The 21616-nt window shown below is 48.0% G+C and overlaps 1 protein-coding gene across 4 annotated transcripts; it reads right to left on the bottom strand.

Annotated features, from left to right (window-relative positions):
• Positions 1 to 656: 656 nt before the first annotated feature.
• On the bottom strand, positions 657 to 20625 carry LOC121067288 (cytochrome P450 1B1). Of its 4 annotated transcripts, none has more exons than XM_040551564.1 (5): positions 20050 to 20625; positions 18564 to 19689; positions 17256 to 17817; positions 1560 to 1654; positions 657 to 1144 (listed from the first exon to the last, which is right to left on the bottom strand). In XM_040551564.1, the coding sequence occupies exons 2-5, from the start codon at positions 19577 to 19579 to the stop codon at positions 1105 to 1107; spliced, it is 1713 nt and encodes a 570-aa protein (XP_040407498.1). In that variant the 5' UTR covers positions 19580 to 19689; positions 20050 to 20625; the 3' UTR covers positions 657 to 1104. The 4 variants fall into 4 exon arrangements, with proteins under 4 accessions (XP_040407498.1, XP_040407496.1, XP_040407497.1 ...); XM_040551562.1 differs by having other exon boundaries at positions 18564 to 19580; XM_040551563.1 differs by lacking the exon at positions 657 to 1144 and having other exon boundaries at positions 1486 to 1654; positions 18564 to 19580.
• Positions 20626 to 21616: the final 991 nt, after the last annotated feature.

The following is a 21616-nucleotide window of genomic DNA, read 5'->3' as shown; positions in this document are numbered from 1 at the left end:
CTTGGAGAAGAAATAAATTGAACTGTCTTGACAGTACAAAAGGAAGTAAGCTTTTCTGGCCCTGTCTGTGTTTGTGTAACCCATGCGTGTGTGACACTGGTAAACGAAGCACTAGAACTACAAATGTGAAACATCAGTATTTTTTGAGGAAATATTTTACTCCATTTCATTAAAATAAACAGCTGGTCATTCTAGAAGCATCTGTAGAGGCAATGTCCAATGTGAACTTGCATATGAACAATCTGAGCCCTGTGCTTGGTTGCGCTACTGACCCATGATGGGGGCAAGCTACTTGCTCAAGTTACACACATGCAAACACCATCTATCTGCTCTTCATTTGTCTTGTTTAGTGTGATTAATTTTGAGCTGATTTGAATTGCCTACATGACAAAATTAAAAATAACAACAACAACAAACAGTTACACAATATTGGCTGGGAGTATTGTAAACTAAACATGTTGTAGGGATATGGGCATGAATATAGATGTACATTTTAACCTACCAAATTACGTTAAGGTTTCTAGTTCATGGATAAAGGAAATCAACATGACAGATGAAATTTCAGTCCCTGGGTGATAGAAATGTTCTTGTCTGTTGTTCAAGAGAAAGTGGCAAATCAGCAAAACAGATTGAGTGATTTATTTGTGTTTTTCTAATATTGGAAGAGGATCGTTTCTGAAGGAATGGAAAGTCCTTTGTAAAGCTTCTGACTGTGGCTCTGGGTTAAGGATTGGTAGTTTTCAGAATGCTAGGGCAGCTTGTACAGTCTGCTATAAAATCATATATGAAGTGTTAAAGCAGTAATGAAATTAATATTTTTCAAAATAAATTTTTAAAAAGCAGAATGCTTATACAGCAACATTTTTGAAGTGTGGCAAGGAATTCGTACAAAAACACCATTAGACCATGAAAAGAAAAACATGTTCAAAGAAAAACATGTCAGGCTCATTTCTCCACAGTGGGACCATTGCAGGGCTTCAATGGACCATCTGCGCTACTCCCAGCGCTGTCCTGTGTTTGTTCAGTCACTGGTAGGCTACTCAGCCAAGTGTTAGCCAGTTGGAGAACATACGCAGCAGTAAGCAGCAGAATAAGCTTCACTTTCTAGGCCTCTCTTTTTCTTTGCATCAGCAGCTGAAGAGCTGAAAGGGAAAATGAAAACTTGGGAAGTGCTTACGCTGCAATTCCAGCTTGGTTTTGAATTTGCAGAAAGCCCATTTACATCCATGGATGGATACATGGAAGCTCTTTCAGCCACAGGAGCACATTTGTGAGCACTGCTGTGGGAAGCAGCCCCAGCTGATGAGCTGTGGGCAGAGGGTGGCAGGCGGGGCTGAGCCAGGTCTCCCCACAGCTCTGGGCCATCAGCCCCCACACCTGGGGCAGGGATGGGCCCACCTGGCTGAGCGCTGGGGAGGGCAGGCCCTGAGTGCCTGCAGCTGGGGCTCAGATGGGCCCTTCTAGGGGAGGATCAGCAGCTGGGTGCATGTGATTGAGCCGAAACTTCTCCAAGAGCTCTAGAAATGCATTAGGCTGGTGGGCCCGGCTGCTTCTTATTTTTGGGGGAAGCATGTCGGTCGTTCAGGAGCAGTGCCACTGCAGGAGTCTGCTGGAAGACAGGCTGAGCCTCTGGCTGCTGGAGGTGAAGAAGGGGGTGAGTAAATGCCCTGCTGAGTGGTTTTATCCTGTTGTTTTTATTTGAGAGCCTTCAGTGCACCTGATGGGTTTTGTAGTGGTTGGTATTTCACAAGGTTGTGTGTTTGCTCCTGGCACCTGCCAGGGTTCAGTTAGAGGAGAAAATCTGGAAGCTGCTCATAGGAAAGTTAACCAAGCGTAGAAAGGATTTGGCAAGTCCTAACAAGGAGGCATATTAAGTTTTGAGCCTGTAATTAGCTAAATACGAGACTCTCTATGCAGGGCTTTGCTATCCCTGGGGCTTGTGGCCAGACTTGTGAGGATACCCCAGAGCCTTCTTCTGAGGGCCTGCCCCAGCCCCTTCTGTCCCCTCAGGGCTTGTGCACATGGCAGTCACAAGTGAAATGAAAACGTTTTTTCCATTTCTTCACGTACTCCAAAAAATGCTTTTGTTCATGTTCTGTAACTTAAGTAAGCATAGAGAGATACAAGGCAAAAAAGAAGCATTTCAAATGTGTTACCTGTGAGCTGCTGTCATGTGGGAAGAGCTTGTTCCTGTGAAGAAACTGGGGGCAGGAGTTCTGAAGTCATTCTAGTAGTTTAGCTTGTGAAGGCTGTTGTAGCAGGTTTCTGTGGGATACATTTTAACCACCAATGTTTTGTTCGCTTTCCTCTCTAACTCTTCAAACACCTAGTTAAAACCCTTGCTGACTGGCCTGCATGAAGTACTGTGGCCAGAGTGAGCCCAGCTCCATGGCCTGAGTGTCTGTGGGAGGAGTTAATGCTGACGGCCAGCAGCTGGCATCTCCTTCATTAATTTGCAGCCTTACATGCAAGCTAAGCTTTGTTGTGTTTTTCTTAAACTGTTCAGGGGTTACTTAAAAGTGATTTTTAAATTTATAGTAGATAAAGAATTTGAATGAAGGAGGTTTTGTTATTTATATGAAGCAGAAGTGAATGTTTCATGTATCTACAATGATATCAGATTAAAGCAAACCAGATGATTGCATTCATCTGCACTACAACACCCTGGTTTCTGTGGGTTGCACTGGATTTACTTTGGCACGAATGCTGTGGCTTTGGGACTTCATCCTCTCTTGTTTTGAATGTCGAGTCATAATTACACATGTAGAAATTGAATGGAGACCACAGTTTCTGTGTTTGTGTACGTATACATATGTACCTGTAAGTTTAATAGGGAATAGGGGAATTATAATAAATACGAATTGTTTCATTTTGTAGCTACAGTAAGCAACATGGTTACTTCGTGAACATTTTGAAACTTGTAATATGTGAACTGAAAATTCAAGAAGGGTTGGAGAAAGGTTGGACAGGCAGAAACCTAATTCCAAGACCTGAGTTAAAACTACCTTGTGAAAGGGAGCTGCCACAGCTCAGCACTTAATTGGGCTTCCCTCTGAGAGGGAAGACAGGAAAAACATCTGTTGAATGCAGTATGTTCCTTGTAAACTGCAGAGGAAATGCTGTGTGATAGCCCTGCTTGAGACTGCAGGCTCATCATGACCAGAGCCACCTGTTCCTGTTGGAATCCCCTGACTTGGGGCAAGCATATTAAAAAGAAAAAAGGTGAAGGATGCTGTAAACTAATGTACTAGTTGTCCTTGCTTTGGAATTGGGAGCTTGTGAATTCTGAAGAGTTCACTGAGTCAGTAGAAACCAAACTACCTCTAGAAATCAATATTGCCTCTTAGCAGGATGGTTGTAATCAGCATCTCCAAAACATCATACCTGCTTCTAGGGAATCTGCCCCTGAAGGGGAGGGAGGGAGAGGGAGCCTTATGCAGCCAGAGGTGGGGTTTTGTCTGTACTTTGAGGGTGCATTTTGGAAGCAAGGATTAGGGGGTGCAGGGAGATGCTGAAGGAGGCTTGCCACCTACCTGTGGCATCTTTCATTTCCTTTGGTTTCTTCAAGTCAATACTCACTCACTGATCAATAAACTGAGAGTGAGTGCAACAGATACAGAGCAGAAAGGATGACCCAAGACTAACCTATGGACTTGAAGCTATCTTTTAGAAACTTCTTCTTCAGTAGTCAACTGCTAGAATAAGAGTCTCTGAAAAGTTAAGTCTCATCTGTGGAAGGGGAAGAGAAAATAAGAAGCAGCAGCTAAATAATCCCTGGAGTGCAGAAGCCGGGGCCAAATGCTCCCTAGTGCCAGGGACTGCCTCCTTCCCCTGCCCCTCTCAGCACCCGGTGCAGCTAGCGTGTGAAGCCATCACCTTTCTGTCTCCCTCCTCATCTTCCTCCCCAGGCATGTAGATGAGTAGTGAGAGGCTGAGGGAAGACATGAGGCAGGAATTTACGTGGGTGTCCTCTGAGCTTGATGCTGTTCTCTTTTGGGATTTACTGCCATGGTTTCCTCAATCAGAAGGCAGTCTGCACCTCCTGCCCAGCAGGAGGTAAATAGACGTGAATGGCTCCTGCTAAGACTCGAATTGTTGGTCTGCTCACCAATATGACACTAAATCTCTTCTAGTTTTCTTGCCAAAACAGGCGGTGTTTTCAGCGGTACTCCAGGTAAGGAGAAGTCAAAAACAAGTCTTAAACCAGCGAGCTTTAGAGCCAGTGCTGCAGGGATGGCTGAGTGCTCTTTTGGCCCAGCAGCCAGGCGAGTTGACCTGCGAGTTGGGAACCTGTGGCCAGAAGGGAAGGTGACCATAAAAATCAAGTCCTTGGAAGAGATGTTTACCTCTTCAGAACTTCAGTTCCCAAGGGTTTTGGCAGTGAATTTTCAGTGCTGAACATGGATGACTTTCTTTCTGGAGTTGCCTTTGATTGTGTCTTTTGAAACAATTTCATTTGCTTAATCCAATTTCTTTATTAGTGTAATTACCTGTCTTGTGTAGCAGTGCTGATTAATTAGAATTTGTCACTTTTTAAGCTAGAGTGTTTTAACTGGTAGTCTTAGCAGGAAAATTAAAGGAGAAATCGTAGGACAGGAAAAGATTTCAATTGTTGCTCTTCAGAAAGATTTCATCCTTTGAGATATGGAAGTTAACGGCAATATATGAGTGTATTTCTAAATAGCAAGGCTTAATATCTTAAACGTGCTTTTACCTCCTGGGTCTTCCATCTTGATGCCTAGTTGGAAGGATGGGGTCTTCCAGTTGGAGCATCATTGTCTGCAGGCAGAAAGTACTGGGGAGAAGCAAAAGCCACCCCTGTGTCCTACAGTCTTTTTTCTTCTGTATTCAGTCTGCCCAAACACCTCCTGTGTAATGGGAGGTTGTGTGCTTCATTAGAAGATTTGATCCAAAGCCTGCTGAGGTTGCCTTCCTTTGACTTAGGTTTTGTCGAAGGCTCCACTCAGCATCTGTTTCCTAAATGCTAAAAATAAAACAATAAATAATTCTTTCACTGGAGACCTGTGAAACTTTCCAGTCAGGTGGTATTTCAATCAATATAATTATGATAAAATACAGCTGGTGTGGAAGCTTGGGTACAAAGCAGCCCAGCTGACCAAGTTTCTTTTTTTCCAGTTGTCATAGTCAGATTTCAAAAAGATGTGCCTTTTATATTCGGAGCAGGCTGAGCAGTTCTTGGTATTGCTGGCATCACAGAGCCTTAGAGAGACACGCAGAGGCAGAAATCTTTGCTAAACTTTGCAGAATGTGTTTGAAAACTTCCGATGTGAAACGCTAGCCTTCTGAATATTGCTTTATCCAAAGTGCTTCATGACAACCTTTATGTGCTGTGAGCCTTTGAAACAATCTTTTTAGACACGTTGTTTACCTTTGCTCTTTTACTTTGGGAAATATTGCATAAGCCTTTTAAGATGTTTCTTCCATAGTTGACACTCACCCCGTGCAAACTGCTTTCCATTCCTTATCCTTCGTGTTCTTCCCTTCTCTCTCTAGGTTTAAAAATTGAAACAACAAAGCCATCAAACCAGTCTCTAAATCTGATCCTGATGGAAGGGGGAGAGGGATCCAGGTGCCCTGAGGTTCAGCAGGCACTTGCCAGCTGATTTTTAAGTGGACTGTTCTCAGATGTGATAGTGAGTAGGGTGTCGTAAACTGGACTGGAATCGTCTTCTGGGTTTCTGTCGCTGTCCTGAAAGGATGCAAAGTGACAGCGTATTAATGCCCTGCAATAAAGCTAGCCGGTGAAAGCGTGGGTTTTGCACATTACAAAAGCCATACCTTCTAAACAGACTGTAAACTTGAAGGATGGGGGAATGCAATAAATTATGTGGCATAGGAAAGAAAACAGTATGTTTCCACTGCAATGTTATCAGAGTGACAACTCAGCAAAGAACTTAGGAAAATCATACTAAAGGATTAAATACTATTAACTTTGAAACATATTTTTTGTATTAATCCATCTTTTTTCCTCATGAAAGTGGCTTTAACACCTTCCTGGTATTGATATGCAAAGAGGCATGTCTGTCAATTAAATAAAAACAGAAATGCTGGCAACTCTTCCTGTAACCAGAGGCCAGCTGTCAGCCTGCAGGTCAGTCTCGATACACTGATAACCACACGGGGATGTGGGGCAGAAACCGGTGCTGGGTGGCCACTGAGCTGCCAGCTGCACGGCTCCCTCTGACAAAGGGCTGCTTTGAGGAAGCCCCGTGTGTTGTTTCAGTTGTTGGAGCTTTCATTAGCCGTCTTAGAGACAGCAGCGCAGACATCAAAGAAGGAAAGAAACGAGAAACGCGGATGCGTGCCAGGATTTCTTCCTTGTCCCCCGGCGGTCCCCAGCTGCCCTCCCACCTGGACGGCAGGGAGCCGATGGGTCTCAGCGGTGTCGGGCAGCAGTGGCTGAGGTGCCTGGGGCACAGCTGTTGTTCCAGGAGTGCCTCATTTTGTTGCTTCCACAATGAAGTGCCGTGGGATTTTAATTTTCCATTTACTTATTTCTTAGCTCCTTCATTTTTGGTACTCAGGCCCAAAGATGAAAAGCTTGTCCAGGGACATGAGTGTTTCCCTGGAGCCGAAAGTCGGGTTGCCAAAGAACTTTCCTAGGAGCATCTCCTTAACACACGGCTGTTTCCCTAGGGAAAGGGCAGGCTCGCTGTGAGGTCCACAGCTCAAAATGTGCACGTAGGTTTCGTGGTTACAGCCATCCCCAGCAAGAGCTTTGGCCAGGGGCGTGGCTGCGTCATTGTGCTGGTGCTACGCTTGGCTCTTCTGTTTCTAGGTTGAGCAGATGGTACCCTGAGATGAGTGAAGTCATTTGGTTTTGGGTGTGAAACCGGACGTTTCTCAGCATATTTAGATGTAGGTAATGTGGCTGTAGGCATAGACGACAGGTTAACGTTACAAGCTTTTTCTAGAAGTGTACTCTTTAGATAAAAATGCTAAAAGGGTGTGAAGCCTGGCATCACTGCTCTCATATCTCCCGTTTGCTCTCACGTGGTTTCTCTGTCGATGCAGGATAGCTCTATAGATAGTGCAAGCAACTGATAACAAGTATGGACTGTAATACGGGGATAAAATTCTAAGAACTACGCAATCTGTGCAGTTGTGTCTTATGTTCTGTCATGGCCAGTGCTGCAACCAGAAAGTGAAAAAGAGAGGAATTTGCTAACTGGGATGCAAACTGCAGCTTTCTAAGGGTTTGTATGATTTACATGATATATCGCGGTAATTGGTGTAAACCCCTCCAGCAAGGAGGCAGAAAGGGATTTACCAAGCTTGGAGATAATTAAAGTCATGCTGAAGCTTTCCTAACAGGTGCTAAATGTGACACAGTGTGTGGTCTCCCTGCGCGGAGCTGGCTTTCCCTGTAAATGGGGAAGTGCAACATCAGATGCTTCAGTGCGTGCACACGGATAAACAGTGCTTTTATGGCATATTAAGAACAGTTTGTCTTATGACTCTTTATATGCATCTCATAATCTTGATCTGTGGTGTCTTTAGCAGAGCTGTCTAATTTCCAAGATGTGCTTCTGAAGCAGGATGGGGGCTGTTCCTGCTTCTTATTAACTGTATTACCAGCTAAACAAGAAAACAAGCAAAAAACAAACAAACAAAAAACAAGCTGCAAACAGCTGACAGCAATGTGGACCTTCAATGTGTTTCATTAAAAACAAGAGGAGTAGTAATAAGTCTAGGGGTCACGGAGGCAGAGATCAGCTCCTTGTGTCTCCTGGACAGCCTTTTGCTTGTCTGGGAGAGTCCTGGAAATGTGCAGATATTCATCAAAGTCTTTGAGCTTTGAATAGAGCTTTAGTTAAGTGTGAATGTCAACCCCATGTTTTAGTTTGTTCCTGGATAAAATTAGTGGCCTCATTGTGCCTTGCAAGCTACTGGCAAAGAAACTCTTTGATAGTGGCTCCTGGGACTGTATGGCTAAACCTGACAACAGCAAGTGCAGAATTGAAAGAGGGTGGTGTGGTTTTTGCACCATCTTGGGGATGTGGCGATTCTCTTTAATTTGCTATTTAGTTGTGCTTGAGTGCTTTTGTAAGAACGAATTCAAAATGACTTGGGAGTTAAGGTTTCAAGGAGGAGAGAGCAAAGAAAAAAATAATACTGAAAACAAAAAGGCAGAGAAAAAAAGGCATTCTAGTTATTTTTGAAGTGTTGTTCTGTTTCCCCTGTCAAGATTTGGATAGACATAAATTGTGATATGTGTTTTACATATAAAATTTAATTTTCAGTTTGTGGTAAATGAATATGTGGGAAAACATAATGGTCATATTAGGGATTTATAGAACACCATATTTGCAGACACTTATCTTTTACTGTCTTTAATCCTGCCTACAAAGTTTGCCTAAAGAAATGCCATGCATTTACCATTGCTGTGGGGATATTTGGGAACACAGGAAAACAGATGGCAGTACTTTGCAAGGAGTTTCTTTTTAAAATAGTGGGGAGATGGCTTAGGTTCTTTAATGCATCACCACTAAAGTAAACCCTGACTTCTGTACTGAAAATCAGTGGCAAGCAGGGTGCTGCTTATTGCTTGTCTTAATCTGCAAGCTTCCAGTATGGGAGATGCGGCGGTGCTCTCCAGACCTCTACAAGGACCAAAACCTTTGGAAGGTGGTGGGGGCTGCATTTCCCCAGTGGGTTGTGGCCACCGATGCTGGTCCTGTTGGTTTAGGGGTGCCCCCTTACTTGCGAAGCATCCCAAACCCACCTGCTCTTGCAGGTGGGCCAGCACCCCGCTCCTGAAGTCAAGTGGAGATTTTCCCCCGGCTCTCTGTCTGTGGTGGCCTGGGGTCTTCAGGGAGAGCCAGGGGTGCATGTGGTTCCTATTAGCTCCGAAAGCAGAAACGTCTGGGGAAGGCAGGCCTGGCTTACTGGCTCAGATCGGCAGCAGGAAGCCCTGTGACAGATCGTTCTGGGCCAGCAGATCCCCCCCACCATGCACTGAAGCAGGGAGCAAACACACACAAAATCACAGAAAATCCTGCTTAAAACGGCGGGAGGTGGGCAATAATGGCTGCCTTGCGTGGCTTCCCCCTCTTCCTGCCTCTGCGAATACTTTCTAGAGGGAGTTGAGGAAAGGATGGCTCTACTGCTCCCCTGGGAGCGGGGCAGCACTGAGGAAAAGCCCTTCCTGGGGAAGGCAGTGGGTTTCCCAGGGTGATGCCCATACTGGCTTGACCTCAAGAAGAATGGAGAGCAAGCTGGTGGTGAACGTAATATTTACAGCTGGGAGGGGAAGGAAAAAGGCTGTAGTCCAGCGGATGGATATCATTGTGGTGAAAGCAGAATGACTCGACCAGCTCTAGGTGGCCCTGCTCGAGCAGGGGTTGGACCAGGTGATCGCCAGAGGTCCCTTCCAGTATCGACCCGTCTGTGATGCTGTGGCATCAGGTAGATAAATTTGGAAAGACTCTACAGCACGGTCTCGTTAAATCAGTGTGGCTCATTTCCTCAGCCCCTAGGGACTGTTCCTTCTAATCTCTCTGCACTGCTGAGGAGTTCCTGTAGCTTAATGTGTCTGCATCTAAACACAGCAGGTCTAAATACCCGTCTTTCTTCCCTCTCTAACTTCTGAAGATACAGAAGGAATCTTTCTGGCTCTCAGAAGACAAGGTGTTTGAAGAAGTGTTCATACACTTTACATTATCAGCCAAATGATTTGAATTCTGGCTCTGCTGATGGCTTCAAGGAAATTAGTGCCTTTTACTTAAAAAGCAGAGGGTGATACTGTCAGCGTGCTGCAGCTCTGTGTGCACAGATGTTAAGCATCTTAGTCATAATGCCAGCAGGATTCAGACTTTTTACTATGAGATTTCAGTCCTAGTTTAACATCACTGGAGAATTTGCTTTGTAATTCTCTGGGGAACCTTCTTAATTTATATATTTGTCTAAAACTGATTTTTCTCTCCTTTCAGGGAATTCATCCCTGTTTAATAGTATTAAACACTTTCAGCAATGTTTCTGACCAAAGCTTGTTAGCAGGTCTGCCCTGTGCTCACCACGGCACATGTGCTGATGCAAGCTCAGCAGGTTGTTAGGTACCTGAGAGAAACAATACACGTTTGGAGAAAGGTGATGGAAAACCCTTCCCTTCTGCTCCTGTACCACTTGAAAGGGCCGCCCAGAAAGCTTCCCCTCCAGACATATTGTTCTGGAGCGTAGGTACAGTTCTTCCTCACTTCTGCCAGAAAGATGAACGTAATTCTGTCTCGGAGCAAGCTGCAGCATGATGCTGTGTCCTGGCAGCCATACATGTGAATGAAGGGAAGGAAAAGGGGGTTTGCTGCAATCGGATTCATAAATGAATCTCATTTTTCATTGGAAAGAGTAGTTTTTGTGAAGTCTGTTTAATCTCAGGTGGCACTTTTTTCTAGCTGAACTGAGCTACTCAAATTTCCTGAACCACAAAGGATGAGTAGCTTCACGATTTATGATTTTTCTCTATAGAAAGAAGAAAGTATAATTGAAAATAAGATGTACAGTAGAATTAAATTTTCAAGCTGCAGGTTGGAAGTTTTTCACAGAATACAAAGCATAGAACAGACACAGACACACAGACACAGATTTCTAGGTTGGAAGAGACCTCAAGATCATCGAGTCCAACCTCCGACCTAACACTAAGTACTCCACTAAACCATATCGCTAAGCTCTACATCTAAACGTCTTTTAAAGACCTCCAGGGATGGTGACTCCACCACCTCCCTGGGCAGCCCGTTCCAATGCTTAATAACCCTTTCGGTAAAGAAGTACTTCCTAACATCCAACCTAAAACTCCCCTGTCGCAACTTTCACCCATTCCCCCTCGTCCTGTCACCAGGCACGTGGGAGAACAGACCAACCCCCACCTCTCTACAGCCTCCTTTAAGGTAACTGTAGAGAGCGATAAGGTCGCCCCTGAGCCTCCTCTTCTCCAGGCTGAACAAGCCCAGCTCCCTCAGCCACTCCTCGTAAGACTTGTTCTCCAGACCCCTCACCAGCTTGGTCGCCCTTCTCTGGACTCGCTCGAGCACGTCCATGTCCTTCCTGTAGCGAGGGGCCCAAAACTGAACACAGTACTCGAGGTGCGGCCTCACCAGAGCCGAGTACAGGGGCACAATCACTTCCCTAGACCTGCTGGCCACGCTGCTTCTTATACAGGCCAGGATGCTGTTGGCCTTCTTGGCCACCTGAGCACACTGCTGGCTCATATTCAGCCGACTATCAACCAATACTCCCAGGTCCTTCTCGGCCAGGCAGCTTTCCAGCCACTCATCTCCCAGCCTGTAGCGCTGCTTGGGGTTGTTGCGCCCCAGATGCAGGACCCGGCACTTGGCCTTGTTGAACTAACTAACTAGAAGAAACACGGAGTTTTATACTGTTCTGCAGATTATTGCAAATCATACTTGCTTTGTGAAGTCAAAATTGTCTTAAATGTTTCTTTATTACTGGGAGCAAGAGGGTGTCTCACCACATCTTCAATTAGCATGAGTAAAGACTAACACAAAAAGTGGAAGTTTTCTGTGTTAGAAATAACAGATAACAGTTACATTTAATCCCATTTATTATTATGGTAGGATTGAAAGCCTGCTTCTGCACAAGTGCTGTAATCAGAGCTCAGGTTGGGAGAAGGGAGATGGGGGAAATATGTTTTATGCTTGTAGAACTGTCTTTGCCAACAAAATGTGATCCGTCACTGAAAATGCTACATCCCAAATCTGTTACTTGATTTAACAGGCAGCAAGGAGTTAGTGTTTAAACGTCCCTGGTGTGTCCAGAGCTCTCTGATGTTCCCTGCTGCCGATGTGAGTGAGCCTCTCTAACACCACGTGGAGCTCTTACCATCCTAACCCTGGCACACCGTGTGTACAAGCAGCAAAACCCATCACCTCTTTCCCTGTCAGAGGCCCTGTGCTCTCTTCTTCCCTAGCTGGAGGGTCTTCCTACATGTTAGAAGTGTATTTTCCTCTGCTAACCCTCAGCCACTCTGATATATCTCTGCAGTTGATTTATGCACCTCTAATAAGTCCCCTGTGTGTACTCTTCCCTCCCTCCGCATGGTTGCAGTTGAAATGCCTCAGAATCCCGAGTTTTCCAAGTTTACTGCACAGACCGATAAGTATCCTTAGCCTTTCAACACGGATAAAGAGTGGAGGGTATTGATAGACTCATTTGATTTAGTTATCTCTAGCATAGCCCTTTCAAGTGGGAGCCAGATTTGTTCTACGTATTGCAGGACAGGGCAACACTAACAAGGCATTTTTTGGTTAGTGGAGCTGTCTGAAAAGCTGGCAAAAAGCCCCGAGGGAGGACTATCAAAGCATTGACTGCAGTCTTCCTAAATGCTCTGGGGCTCAGCACTAAGCTTGTTTTCACCTGGCAGTTCAGTGAGTTGGCCTGGTCTGAGTACAAGTGACTGGAACACAAAAAAAAGTCAGTTGCAAAAATGTGGAGCAGTAAACAGCAGAGTTGTTGAAACTTGAGTCAGTGCATCTGTGTTGTGCTGCATACCGAAATAATGGCACCATTGAGAATCCAGCCCTTTTCTTCACCCATGAAACAGCCAAGTCCACCTTCCGTGTTATCCCAACTCGAATTCTTTGTGTGGGTGAATGGGAGGTCTCTGTGAAATTTGGCTGAGCTAAAGACACAGTGAAGACAAATGTTAACTATTCTCTTCCCATGGCGAAGTCCTCAACTTTTCTCAGGTAAAATGTAACCTCCCAATTGCCTGGGTTGCTCTGCCTGGGTGATCTGAACCCATTTCCTACAGTCAGACCTACACCCAGTACCTGCCACTCACAAAAACGTCCTGGATCAGATGTGAAACTAGTTGGAGTTTGTGGTTGTGAATTTGCTTTTAGTAGCATTGTGCCATGGCTATGCTGGAACCGAGAGCTGATCCCCAGATCCTGGACTGATCCCCCTCTCCTTTTTCTAGCAGTCGTTGTTTCTGATGAGTTTTGTTCCTTATTGTTATATTACTGTTGTTTATTTCAGCCGTCCTGAACTGTCTCCTGCTGAAGCCAGCAAGTTTAAGTATTGGTTTCATGAGGAATGTAATGGTGCACTTGAGCAGCACGAATGTATTCCTTCTCGGCTCTGCTAGGTCAGCCTACTTGCTTCCCCTACTTGTTACGTAGCAGGGTGGCCTGACAGTTGCTGGTTTTCCAAGAAACGTGACTGTCCTGAATTCTCCCTGAGATTCCTGGTCCTTTTTTTTATTTTTATTTTTTTAAATCACTTGATCTGAATTTAGGGTTTTTATAAAATTCTGGGAGATGGACTAAGTGTGCACACACAAAGCAGATGTGAGTTGACATTTGCCTTTCCTGGCCCATGGAAACCACTGCAACCTGAGCATGAAGATTGAAAAGGGAAAACACTTGTCTTGAATACAGCTGCTTAACCTCTATTCATTTCGTGCTGTATTTCAAGAAAAAAGAACAACGTGTTTTTGTCTAGTATTGCTATGATGACATCCAGTCACAGGCTGGTGAGTGAGGCAGTGACAGTGCAAACAGGAAAACTCCTGAGATGTGCGTGACCTGCTGTTAGACGTGACCTTGCCTGGATTTGAAAATGATGGGTTTTCTACCAGTTGTTCTAATGAAACACATGGAAAATGGAAATAGAGAATTATATTAAAAAAAAAAAAAAAAAAAAAAAAAAAAAAAACAAATGTTCAAGTTAATTTGCGTTGTTAGTCTTTATTTTATTTCCCTAACACTTGGTACTGGCTTACAGTGTGCCATCAGAAATGTTCAGTTCCTTGTTAAACAGCTTTGCAGTGATCTCCACGAATCTCTCCAAGTATGGCTTCTTCATGCCAACTTCTGGCTGCCATTGGCACTGCATCTTTTGGTGCTAAGGGAGCAGGTTTTGCTTTACAAATGTGCCTGCCAGAACTGAAGAAGGAGTCCAGGCTTCAGCTGTGGATGGCTGATAAGCAGAAAAATACCTGGAAATTAATGGGAAGAGGGACAGTGTGGCAGCATCTCGAGCATACAGTGCTGCTCCTGGGCCTTGCCCCAGGGAGGATGCCTTTTCTCTATGCTGTGTCCCCTGCTGGTCAGCCCCAGCCACGTATGCTCTGCATGGGTGCCTTTGGACACTGCATCTACTCCACGGGTCCTTAGCTACTTCTAGGGGGCGTTTGAAAGTCCTCTTCAGCTTGTGCTCCTTCTCATTTCACCAGCTCATCCAGTACTCAGAATCCCGCCCCCTCAGGGAGAAACTCTGGGGGAAAAAAAAAATCCCACGTCAGCAGGGAGCTGCCCCTCGTCAGCCTGCGCAGCTTTTGTTGTTGTTCCTTGACTTTGTAGGAGGTTGTGCTGTGGGGGCACGGTAAGGCATGTTTGGCCCTGAGGTTTCCTTCCTGGTGCTCCTGACTATACAACTGAGGCCAAAATGGCACAAATTGGTCCCATGGGTGGTGGTGGGGACCCGCTGTCAGGAATGTGTAGATGCCAGCACTAGATATAGAAGCGGGAGGCAAAAAAAAAAAAAAAAAAGAAAGGAAAACCAGTTTGTGGGCTTGAAATCAGGGGAGGTGGAAGTCAGCTGAAATGCCAGAGGGAAGTAGAAAACACAGGAGATCGCACAGGCTGAGGAGAGATTGGCAGGTATGAGAAGAAAGCCAAAGACGTGGGAGAATTCAGAGCACTGCCAAGGCGAGCAGCAGGGACTGCTGATAGCACGGCATGTGAATGCAGGTGGCAAGGGGCGATCGGGCAGAAAAACCTCAACATCCAGAAATGGGAAGAGGGTGAAAGGTATATGAACAGCGAAGGTCTAAAATAAGAATACTTTCCCGATCAGTAATAATTTTATCTTAACGTTAGGAAGTCACACACAAACGAAGCCAAAGCAGTGTAAGAATAATTTTATTTAATATTTTGGTGACACAACTGATCTCAAAATGACCATAGAAATTAGCTCACTGAACAACTGCATACATTCTAAATGGGTGCTACTAAATTAGAGTAACTTTACAGATTACACGAGGCACTAATTGACCAGCAGCTACAGAGCATGTGTCCCCCCTGACAGGCACAAGCAGTGTGAATGGAAGCTGCATTTAGTAGCCAATGCGTAGGTAAAGCTTTTGGAAGAGTACAAAATTGCAAAAGCCTTTTTTACTAAAAGATGAATGAGTGATCCTTGAGTAAGACTAACTATTCAGTTGCAGATTATACCCTTTATATATATTTTTTAATAATGATACTTAAAAAGGTATGAAGAAAACTGTCTTGCTAGCATTTGATCTAACGTAGATCTCGATATGAAAATGTTGAGCATCATATAAAGCTTTTCACAGGTATAGGCTAAGTTCTGGGATATCACAGACTTCTACAAAATTCAGAAAAACACCTGAGGTTACTCTTTTTGCATGGCAAAGAAAGGGTTTTGTTGTTTGTGTGTGTGTTTAAGTTTTGAAAAAAGGGAATTGATGCTGTATTAAATCAAAGACCTGAAATGGTTACAGCACTACTGTGTGGGGCTACGGAGCAGTACTGCTAGACTTGGTTCAGGCTATTAAAACAGCAGCAGTGAAGTTTCTACTTGAGAAAGTGAGGATGGTGCCACCAACCCAGCTCTTACCTACGTCAATATGAGCACTGTCACCACTGCCAATGTGATGGAGACTGGCCATCTATGAGAAGACCTGGCCCTGCAACCCTTGACTTGCTTGGGTCTCACAGAGCTACCTCACTTTGCAGCGTCGTGCCCTTGTTTTTCTAAGTCTACAAACACCTCGGTTTGTGAAGTACTCTCATTTCTGATGGATGTCATACGGTGATCTGTATCTCCTAGGAAATGCCCAACACTTTTCAAAATCAGGCATTTATGTATGATGGCTTGTCTTTCAGAGAATTACAGGCTGCTTGTGTGCACAAACATTAACCAGAGGTTCAAGGCCATAAAGTTTCACATGTATGTTTTACTTTAAAATAGTAATTTAGATTTTTGTTTTTAACCATTTGCCTCACCAAAAAAAGAAGTTAAAAGTACCTTTTTCTTCAGTTAACGTGTACAGTAATCAGGATGTGTAATGTTAGTTTTAGCATGATTTGCTTGGAACGAAGTCTAAGAAAAACTATGTAGTTAGTTTTTGAATGCACCATTAAACTCAGCCTAACAGAATGAGTGGTGAGCTGGCCTGTATTTGCTGTAGGCATTACTTGAGGCTTGCGGCATGAGTGTTTCAATGTAGAACCCCCAAATTCTCACTTCTACATACCTTGGAACGTGTGAATCTTAAATGGACTTACCTATGTGCCCAGGGACAGGGCATTAATACTTTGCATGAGAAACAGAAAGTTCAGCTTTTCCTTTACAGGAGCTTTCTAATTCAAATCTCTTTTCTTCCTGCTAATGAACATATCAGCATATGGATTATATCATGTTTGCTATTTGGTGACATATCAAACTTGACCTTTCCTTTCAAAACTTAACGAAAAGTTATTGTATCAGGACATTCTGTTCATTCTCATATAAAATATGAATTGTATTTTAAAATGTTGTGCTCATAGGCAACTTTTTTTTTTAAGTCATTTATGTAAACACTTTGGAATGTTAAAGGCAAGACTTTACATTGGCATTTTACCAAAACTCATTTAAACATTTATTATCGAGGCATTAATGTACATCCCCAGCAGTCACAACACAGGGCTTGCCACATGCTTATGGCTCTTTCCAGTACAGTGAATTCAGAGGGAGGCTACAATATTCTGAGCATGTTTGGCTGTTTGGTTTCTGTGTTTTGTTTTGTTAGTACAAGATGTTACTTTGGGATGTGGAGTCACTGAAGGCAAAGTTAGAGTTAAGGCACAGCATATGGAGACACGGAAAGGATTGTACCACCAGTTTCCAGAGGTGCTCCATCCAACCAGTCAGTAAATAAAATGTGCTTTACAATGGTAACTTCTGTGAACACGCAAGGAAATGAGTCTTTCTTTCAAACTGCATATGTTTGTTAACGTTTAATATATTAAATCATTCCCCTGGCTCTCCTAGAGTTAGAGAGTACTGAATTATGTCTTGTGAAGTTTTCATTTCTGCTCCTGTTCCTTGCAATGTTGGCTATTTTCAAAAAAAAAAAAAAAAAAAAAAATCAGCAAAACAAACTATAACTTATTTAATTCTAAAAAGAGAGAGGGAGTATCTTTAGATGCGAGGCTCGGTGCTTAGGTGTTTGCAGACAGCTGACTTTCATTGGCTGTTTTCTCTGTTTGCAGTCTCTGGACAGCCTTATCAAGCAAATCCATACTATCTCTAAGCGTAACATTCAAAGTAAATGGCTTCGGTTTAATGGTCAACCCATAAGTGAAGTCCATTTTAGGATCCTCATTTGGATTAGCAGTAAAATGGCACTGATGCACCAGTATGGAGGTAAAGAGAAACAGCTGCATCTTGGACAACTCCTCTCCGATGCACCGCCGCTTTCCCAGCGAGAAAATCATCACGCTGCTAGTGAGATCTTTGTTGATGAAGCCGTTCTCATCCAGAAATCTCGTTGGGTCAAAGTCCTCTGGGTTGGACCACTTTGCTGGGTCGTGATTCACTGACCACTGATTAATAAATACCACGGTGTCCTTGGGAATGAGGTAGCCCATTATGAAGGTGTTGGTCGTGGTGGCGTGCGGGATGGTAACGGGCACGAAGCTGCTGAACCGCATGGACTCGTACAAGAAAGCCATGATGTAGGGCAAGTGGGGCTGATCTTCAGCACACGGCAGGCGGTCTCTCCCAACAATCCGATCCACTTCTTCTTGCATTTTGGCCTGCACTTTGGGATACCTGCCATTTAAAGTAAGCGTGTGTACATACATAACACTTTCAAAAGATTTAGTCATCTTTTTCAACGATGCTTTTTAAATAAACCCGTGCTGTAAACGTTTTTCACAGATCCTCATCCCTGCTCTAAATCAGGCAGCTTGTTCCTGAAATATTTTTAAATTTTGCTCATGCAGATCTTGATGGAAAACTTTGTGAAATCACAATTTTCCACGCAATGGTGTCATTTTAGGTTTGCTCAATTTTCATGTTGAAAAACGATCACATGTGACATTAATATAAAGAGTGAAATTAACTTAAAATGTTTCGAAGCTGAATGTACCGATCCAATTTTGAAGTTTCGTTCTACAGCGAACATTACTTTTTTTAAATACGGGGCTTTCTGGCAGAACGAGGGCTTGGTTTGTCGGCTGCGCGTGTGACTCCTAGACGCCAGCACGGGGTTTGTTATCGCTAGGCGTGTTACGCACCCGCGGAGGTCTGCGTGCTTTGAAAAATCCCTGCTAACGGTGCTCAGAAGAGTTTTATGAATATCCTATTCTTAGTCCGTGTATTCTGTTAGACCCTTTTCTGTTACCGTTTAGGTGTGATTTCCTCACCCTGTGTTTCTTGCGTGCTCTCTTAGACCTTTTTCTACTCCTGCCCAGCCGCGATTTTCTTCCCGACGCCTCTCAAGCCGCCCGTCCCGCCGGGGGGGCAGCGTGTTACCCCCCCAGCCTCCCCCTTTCCCCTCGCCCCCCGCCTCGCACCTGATGAGGAAGATGAGGAGCCACTGCAGGGCGGTGGAGAGCGTGTCCTGGCTGGCGCCGAAGATGTCGGTGACGGTGGCGGGGACGTGCTCGAGCTGCAGGCGCGGCTGCTCCCGCTGCAGGCGGATGAAGGCGTCCATCATGTCGCGGGGGGCGGCCCCGGGCCGCAGGCTGCGCTGGTGCTGGAGGAACTTTCGGCGGACGAAGGCGTAGAAGTCGCGGTTGAGGTCGCGGAAGGCGCGGTAGGCGGCGCGCACGGGGCTGGGGAAGCGGCGCAGCCAGGGCAGCGCGTCCACCAGGCTGCCGGCGCCCACGGCGCGCCCGAACTGCTCGTTGCGCCCCACCAGGCGCAGGAACTCGCCGTCGCCGTGGCTGTAGCGGCGGCCGAAGCACAGGGCGCTCATCACGTTGGCCACGGCCACCAGCAGCACCCGCGACGGGTCGAGGAAGGCGCCGCCGGCGCTGCCCCGCACCAGCAGCGCCACCAGCGCCCGCGCCTCGCCCAGCAGGTGCCGCTCCAGCAGGCGGCGGGTGGCGGGGCTGCCGGTGGAGAAAGCCCGCACCGTGGCGTGCGCCGCCCGCCGGTGCAGCTTCCACAGCTCCGAGTAGCCGCCGAAGGCCAGGCTGAGCCCGCCCGACACCAGCTGGAAGGAGGGGAAGGCCGGCCGGCCGGCGAAGGCGGCCCCCTGGCGGACGAGCGCCTGCCGGATGGCCCGCTCGCCGTTCAGCACCACCACGGGCCAGCGGCCCAGGCGCAGCTGGAAGACGGCGCCGTAGGTGCCGGCCAGGCGGGCGAAGGAGAGGTGCGGGGCGCTGCCCAGCTGCGCCGCGTTGCCGATCAGCGGCCAGGGGAAGGGGCCCGGCGGCCCCCGGCGCTCGCCCTGCCGCCGCCGCCGCCGCCGCTGCAGGAGGAGCTTGCCCAGGTGCACCGCGGCCAGCAGGCAGACGAGGAGCAGCAGGCAGCTCTGCGGGGCCGGGGGGCCGCGCAGGGCTTCCGCCAGCCTCTCCAGGGCCATGCTGTAAGGGAAGGGGACAGGTCAGAGGGAGCCCGAGGGCACGGGGGCGCGCCGGCGGCCGGCCGGGCGCAGGGGTGGCGGCGCGTCCCCGCTACGCGCCCGCCTGGGTCCTGCGCGAAAAGAAACGAGAAAACGAGATAATCAACAATAAGGGATCCAAAGCGGCGGGGCCGCTGCTCTCTCCCTCCTGCCAGGGGAGGTTTGCAGCGGGGCAGACGGCTGAGGCAGGAGAGGATGCTCTGGCCGGACGAGCTCCCCGCAGCCGGCCGGCGTGTGCCGCACGCAGACAGGTTCATCTCGGCGCTCAGCAGCGCTCCGCCGGGCTAAAGAGCCGCGGAGCCCCCTCCTGCCGAGCCTGCCCCCGGCCCCGCTTTTCGGTGGCAGGGGGTGACCGCGGGCTGCGCTCCCCCCGTGTGCTGCAGCCTGCCCGAAGCGGCGCGGGGAAGAAGGAGGGAGACGGCCGGACTGACCTGTTGCACGCAGCCTCCATCCGAGCCCTCGGGGAGGATGGAGAGGAGCCGGGCGGCTGCTGAGCGCGGCGTTCAGATCCCGGGCTCTGGGAATCTCACCAGGAGCCCCGGCTCCTGCCCCCCATGGAGCCGCTGTCACCTTCCCGGCGCTTTCACCCTTCGGAGCTCGCCCCGCCGGCAGCCACCTGCCGCAGCCTCCACGGCGGAGGGGTGCGGGGGGCTCAGGGGGCGAGAGGGGAGCCGCCCGCCCCGCCGAGCCGGAGCCGGAGTCGGAGCAGCCTCGCCTGGGCTCCTGGCATGGGGAGCCGCGGCTTTAAATCCCCCGGCATCCGCGGTGCGCTGCGGTGCGGGCGTGCCGCAGTTGGTCCCGCTGACAAATGGCCCTTCCACTGGCCGGAGGGGTCGCCGCTATTTGCCAGCCGCCCTTGGGCCGTCGCCAAACCGAGCGGCTGAGCCGCCGGATGCTTTTTTTTTTTTTGACTTTTTTTTTTTTTTTTTTTTTGCACGGCGGAGGAGAGCGGCCGGGAGGCTCGCAGCAGCCCCCCTTGTGTCAGGAGGCACCGTCTCCCTGCATCTCGGGGGGGGGGGGGGGGGCTTGAGGGAGCTGCCGAGCTTCCCCTCCTCCGCCTGTCGCCTCCCCGTTGCGTGCGGAGTTTGCATTGCGTGAGCCGGGGCTGGAAAGCCTCCAGCCATCTCCTCCCCGGGCCCCTACCCCTCCTCGCTGTACCTGACAGCGGCTCGGGGGGAAGGCGGCGGGGGAGCGCCGGGCAGCTCGCCCCCCGCCGGCCTCGCCGCCCTCCGGCCTCGCCCCTGCCTCCCTCCCGCTCCCGGAGGGGTTTTTTTTTTAGCCCTTCAATCCCCTCCGCCCGGCCCCGGAGGGGAACGGGGGCTGCAGCCCCGGCCCGGCGTGAGGGAAGCCCTCGGGAGGGAGATGGGAAAGGTCTCGCTTCGTTGGGGCGTTTGGCGGAGAGAGGAAAAATAAAGAGCTGGAGCTTCTTTGTCAGATGTTGCGCAGGCACAGCGCGGGAGGAGGAAAGGAGGTTTGGTGGCGTTTGGGGATTAGGCTAAATGAGATGCTGGGAGGCAGCCCAGCTCGGGGCGCGATCCCAGCCCTGGCCGGGGCTCTGCTGCTTCTTCCCCTGCGAAGCAGCGCGCTCCTGTCTGCTGCCACGGCCCTGGGCTCCCCCAGGCAGCAGCACGGCTCTTGCTCAGATCAGCATCAGCCACGTCTCTCCGCGTGCCTCTAAAATCCCGTCTGCGTGCCTCAGTACGCGCTGTGCTGCTTCTTTCTGCCACTGCCAAGTGGCAGAGGTGTCGGAGCTTTCTCCCCGCGGTGCCAGAAGTAAGCTCCCTTCCTCCCACCCCGTCTCTCGGGTGAGCTGGAAGGATCCCGCAGTCCAGCTTCAAAGGGGAGCGACGCACGGCTCTGTCCCTGCGGCCTGAGGGCCGCGACAAGCTTGGAGAGAGACCTGGGCTTTGATCTCTCCCCCAGCACCATAAGGTAGAAAGCAAATTTCACGTGCTGTAACTAGCCAGCTGTGGCTAAGGCTGTTTCTGGGTGCTGGAT

The sequence above is a fragment of the Cygnus olor genome, chromosome 3 (genome assembly GCF_009769625.2).
Source record: "Cygnus olor isolate bCygOlo1 chromosome 3, bCygOlo1.pri.v2, whole genome shotgun sequence".
In the NCBI taxonomy this organism is placed as follows: domain Eukaryota; kingdom Metazoa; phylum Chordata; class Aves; order Anseriformes; family Anatidae; genus Cygnus; species Cygnus olor.
Note: the sequence above shows the minus strand (reverse complement) of the source record. Positions and strands in the feature narration are given on the sequence as shown.